The 5,248-nt window shown below is 32.6% G+C and overlaps 1 protein-coding gene across 1 annotated transcript; it reads right to left on the bottom strand.

Moving 5' to 3' along the window:
• Positions 1-2,798: 2,798 nt before the first annotated feature.
• On the bottom strand, positions 2,799-3,305 carry LOC108994534 (disease resistance protein RUN1-like). Its single transcript, XM_035690672.1, has one exon. It carries the CDS (start codon positions 3,303-3,305, stop codon positions 2,799-2,801), a length of 507 nt encoding a protein of 168 aa, XP_035546565.1.
• Between the last annotated feature and the right edge of the window lie 1,943 nt (positions 3,306-5,248).

The raw sequence follows: 5,248 nt of genomic DNA, 5'->3' as shown, positions 1-5,248 counted from the left end.
ATGGTAAAGGATAGTTATACCAATCAAGGACTCTTAACTTGTCGGAGTGATAATTAGGTCCATGAGAAAAACGTGCATTACGATTTATAAAGACCCTAAGTCTTTTCATATATCGAAATGCTTCCGGATGCAAGCTTATTTTCTCATCACCTTCGGGTAAATCTAATACTATGCCTTCAATTTCGTTTGGCCCCTGATTTAAGAGAATGCATATATAAAGAGTGTTAGCAAAATTAGCGCATAAAGTCGATCATAAATTACAATTTGCTAAAATTAATAATTTTCGAGTTGACGGTATATTATTTCATAAAAATTACTACTCTCTCATTATCTTTACATGCTATTTTCCAATACTAAATATTCACACGTTAAAACATAAAAGACTGTATTTTCTTTCCCAACTTACATACATTACTCTTTTAACTTTTCATAAAACAAACGCTAGCTACAAGAGATTGTAGACACTAATTTAGAAAAATATTCGGATATTTGAAACGAAAAAGGACATTTAGATATGGTTCTTTTAGTGATTCATCTTAATAAATAAATGAATTCTATTTATAACTACAAATTCATCCTTGAACATTTAAAGGATTTTTTCCACTAGGCAAGGTATTAATTCAAAAGTTAATATTTTCTGCTACATTTCTCTTTTATAAAAAGGAAATAAATGTAAAACCCAAGAACTTCTTTTGTGACTCTTACCATATCTTCTTCTAACACTTGACGAACATCCTCGTGAAACCATAATCTGCTGTGTTTGCTAGGATCTTTGGATGATTTTTCTCGAACGATTTCTCGACCCATATCTTGTAGCAAGTCATGCATCCAAACACATTCATCACTCCACTCTTTAATAGTAATAAGACACTTGTCTTTAAGCCTCTAGATCCCATGAACCGGAAAAAAACCGCAACTATCAAATATTTCCGTGACCTTATCCAAAGGTTCTCCTTTGAAGAAAAATGTAATATCAAGGAACATGTCTTTCTCACTATCTTCCAAACTATCATAACTTATTTGAAGTACTCTCTGAATGTTTCGGTTGGGAATTTTTTTATACTTATCCAATGCACTTTTCCATTGATGTATACTTTGGCCTTTTAGATCTGAACCAAGCACTCTTAAAGCTAGGGGAAGACCCTGAGCATAGTTTGTTACTTGTTTAGAGAGGTCCGCATAATCCTTCAACGGTTCTTTTTCTTCAAAAGCATACAAGCTAAACAGCTGAAGAGCTTCATTGTCATCCAAAGTCATCACCTCGTATCTTGAATCGACTTTAAAGTTATCTAGCAAATGTTGATCTCTTGTTGTTATGATGACTCTACTTCCTAAACCAAACCAAGCATGATTTCCAGCTAATTTTCTAGTTGGACCATGTCATCCACATCATCAAGAATTAGTAAAATCCTTTTAGATTGAAGTCTATGCCAAATTACACCGACTCCTCTATCAACATCATTAATATTCAATTTTGTTCGTAAGATCTCAAAAAGAAGTGTATTCTATAGTTGAATCAGACCTTCCGCTTGTTTTGAAGTTTCTCTAATATTTCTCAAGAAACAACTTCCTTCAAATTGATAAGAAATCTGGTTATAAATATCGTTTGAAATAGTTGTCTTCCCAATTCCACCGGTTCCGAATATCCCTACCATGCGTATAATATCATTCCTTTCGATACTTAAATGCTGATAAATGTCTCGTACACGAGACTCTATCCCAATTGGATGCTTGGCAACACTTAAAGGTGTTCGGTTTACTATTTTTGGGTTCACCCACTGAATGATTTTTTGGATAAATTTTGACTCGTCATCCCTATCAATAAAAAAGAGAAAAAAATTTAAAGTGTTAGACATTTCACATATAAATGACATATAAATATGATTTGAGTTAAAGTATATATTATTTTTCCTTCCTTAAATCTGAATATTTTAATGTTAGATTGTGCATTTGTCGTGACCTTGTGCCATTGTCAACTTACATTTTCCTTCTTTTGTATGTATTTAGTTATAACATGTTCTTTTACTAATACCTTTTCCCATTGTCGATCCGTCCCTCCCTTAAATCTAAAACGTATAATTTAAGAGTATTTGTGAGTCTTTATATATTATATATATCTTGAAACAAATTTAAGCTAAAAACCACTACTTATTTAAAGCTTTTTTTTTTTTTTTCCCTTGTCAACAGTCCAAATCTTATTCTTTATATGACCCAAATAATAAACAATTCCCACCCATTTCTTATTTTTTTTTCCAACTCTCATATATTCAACAGTTAATTGATGGACGAAATTCCATATATATTCATCTATTCCTTAGCTTTTGCTTGCAATTCATCAAAAGAGTACGTCACAAAGGGCAAAAGGAAAGAATATATATATATATATATATATATATATTTATTCCATGTTCTTCTATTTCTTCAATAAACTTTATGTGAAACTAATGTGGTAGTGGTAGTTGATATTAAATCCCTGAATCAGAAAGGATTCCCAAATTAATTTTACTATGTTTTGCATAAAAAAGTTCAATTCCAAAAATAATCATAAACATAAAATATTCAGAATAATCCCATAATCAAAAGGATTTCTAATTAAATTTAACCATGTTTTGCATATAATTATTCAATGCCAAAAATAATCACAAATATCAAATAGTTGTCCTTTTGTATGGTTTTATATCTTCACCGGTTCCCCCATGTCAAATCCTGGATTTGTCTCAATTTTCCACATAAATATCTCAAATATATATAGCTTCATATACTCATAAACATGATGACAAAGTATATATAAGCAAAGTTTACCGGAAGTTGTTTGCTAATGGGAAACCAGACAAATCGGCTACTGTTTTCAAAGCTACCTTCCATTTCAACTTCTTTGCGTTATCTCCAAGTTTATCAAAGGATTCTCCAAAAATCCCTTTTTGATGCCGTACTTCCGATGGATCTACGTGGTAAAAAATTGGTAGAACAATTTGTTTCATTGTTTCCATGCAATCAAGAAACTTCAATAGCTCGTCTAAGCACCACCTAGATTCTACATAGTTTTTAGAGAGTACAATGATAGAAATCATTGACCCTTCAATAGCTTTGAAAAGTGCCGGTGAAATTTCCTCCCCTCTTTCAAGATTGTTGTCTATGTAAGTCTTGATTCCATTTTGAAGCAAAGCATGATTTAGATGAGAAATAAAGTTATGGCGAACATCTTCACCTCTAAAGCTCAAAAATACATCATGATTCCAGGGACGAATGGAAGGAGATGAAGAGGAGGAAGAATCTCCTAATCGAAAGGTCCTGGAAGAAGTCATCATGCTCTCAAACTCTCAGTATGCGCGATTACTATTTACCAAGAGGTCCAATTACAGAGTAGTGTTATGCATGGCAAATAAATAATTATAGAAATTATAGAGAAGTGGCAAGAAACTTCTCGGCAATAACGTCGTCGACCACTCCATTCAAAGGGTTAAAATATTAAAGCATACTCGATCGTCGTGAAGGCAACTACATTAATAAATTAATAATAATTCACCCATTTGGTTGGTCCAATTTGTCATATTCTTTGTCCATTAGTTTTCAATTTCTCTCTTATGTCGCGGGATACTATAGAGAATCCAAATTTAACAATCCACTTTCACGCAAAGCACGATTTAGATGAGAAATAAAATTGTGGCGAACATCTTTACCTCTAAAGCTCAAGAATACATCATGATTTCATGGACGGATGGAAGGAGATTAAGAAGATAAAGAAGAGGAAGAAGCTTCTAATTGAAAGGCCATGGAAGAATTTGTGCTCTCAAATTCTCACTATGCACGAGTACTATTTACCAAGAGGTCCAATTATAGAGTAGTGTTATTGAAATTACCCAAGTACTCATGTATTGTAACGCAACGGAAATATCTACCAACTCACTCAATAAATTAGTTAGTCATTAATCATGCAATTATTTAATAATTAAGCAATAACATAAAGTAAATAAATTACATAACATCAAGATTAGTATCGAAGGGAGACCTTACGGTAAAACCCTTTAAAGGTAAAACCCTACGGGCAGCCAAAGCCAGAAAAATCAATTTTATTATTTGAAAATCAATTACAAGTAAAGTTCAATTACAAAACCTTTGTGATCAATTGACACTCTTACTTGACCAGACAGATGACACATTTGTCTTCTACCGCAGTAGCAGCCAGAATCTATGACGATCTTCAAACATTTGCTTTTCTCTTGGAACTCCAGTGGCTGAAACTCGACCAATCAATTCTCCAACATGAAACACGATCACACTTTTTGAAAGAAACAATATGAAAATTCTCCACAAAATTTTCTTACCAAAATATGCACTGGAAAGTGGTCTAGAAAATATTCAGATCTGAATTTATACATATCATAACCAATAGGATCCTTTAAATAAGCAATCTGAAATAAGTATTAGTATCAATAGGACTCTGCTGACGGAGCGAATCTGTCGTTGACAGAATGCTAACATTTTAACAAATTTCAAATTAACTTCTACTCTGGATAAGTGTAAATTTCTTGGGACTCGATTTTCACACTTATGACTTATTTAAACAACCTCTAATACCTCCTAGATAAACTTAATATTGTTATAGATAAAGTCAATAAATAATTTACATTCATCCAAAATTACGAACTTAATGATAGGATAAACTCTATCATTTTAGTCGCCTAATCATATCCAAACTTATCAACTTAGTCACTTAGTTCTAACCAAACTTTTACATATACAGTTATCTTAAATAAATAATATTTATAGAGAAGTGAGTAGAAATTTCTCTGCAATAACGTCAATCACTCCATTCAAAGGGTGCTGTCTCAGAGAGGTTTCCCGACATAAGAATAAAAAAAATTAAAGCATACTCGTCGTGAAGTACTTAGCTATTGCTGAGCAAAACAAGAACTTAAGTCGTGTAGATAATAAAGTCCTGATCAAAAGGAAAGGAAACTGCGTTATTAATAAATAATAATTCACCCATTCGGTTGGTCCAATTTGTCATATTCTTTGTCCATTAGTTTTCAATTTTTCTCTCATGTCGCGGGATACTATTGATCAGAATCCAAATTTAATAATCCACTTTGACGCAAAGCACGATTTAGATGAGAAATATAGTTGTGGCCAACATCTTTACCTCTAAAGCTCAAGAATGCATCATGATGCTCAAGAATGCATCATGATTCCATGGACGGATGGAAGGAGATGAAGAGGATGAAGAACAGGAAGCTTAGGAAAGGCC

This window comes from Juglans regia, chromosome 6, assembly GCF_001411555.2.
Source record: "Juglans regia cultivar Chandler chromosome 6, Walnut 2.0, whole genome shotgun sequence".
Classification (NCBI taxonomy): Eukaryota; Viridiplantae; Streptophyta; class Magnoliopsida; order Fagales; family Juglandaceae; genus Juglans; species Juglans regia.
The sequence above is the reverse complement of the archived record's forward strand: the minus strand, read 5'-3'. Positions and strand labels throughout refer to the sequence as shown.

What these genes read in the sequence shown, in the direction of transcription:
- LOC108994534 (XM_035690672.1), bottom strand. Translation starts at nt 3,305, where the DNA reads ATGACTTCTTCCAGGACCTTTCGATTAGGAGATTCTTCCTCCTCTTCA.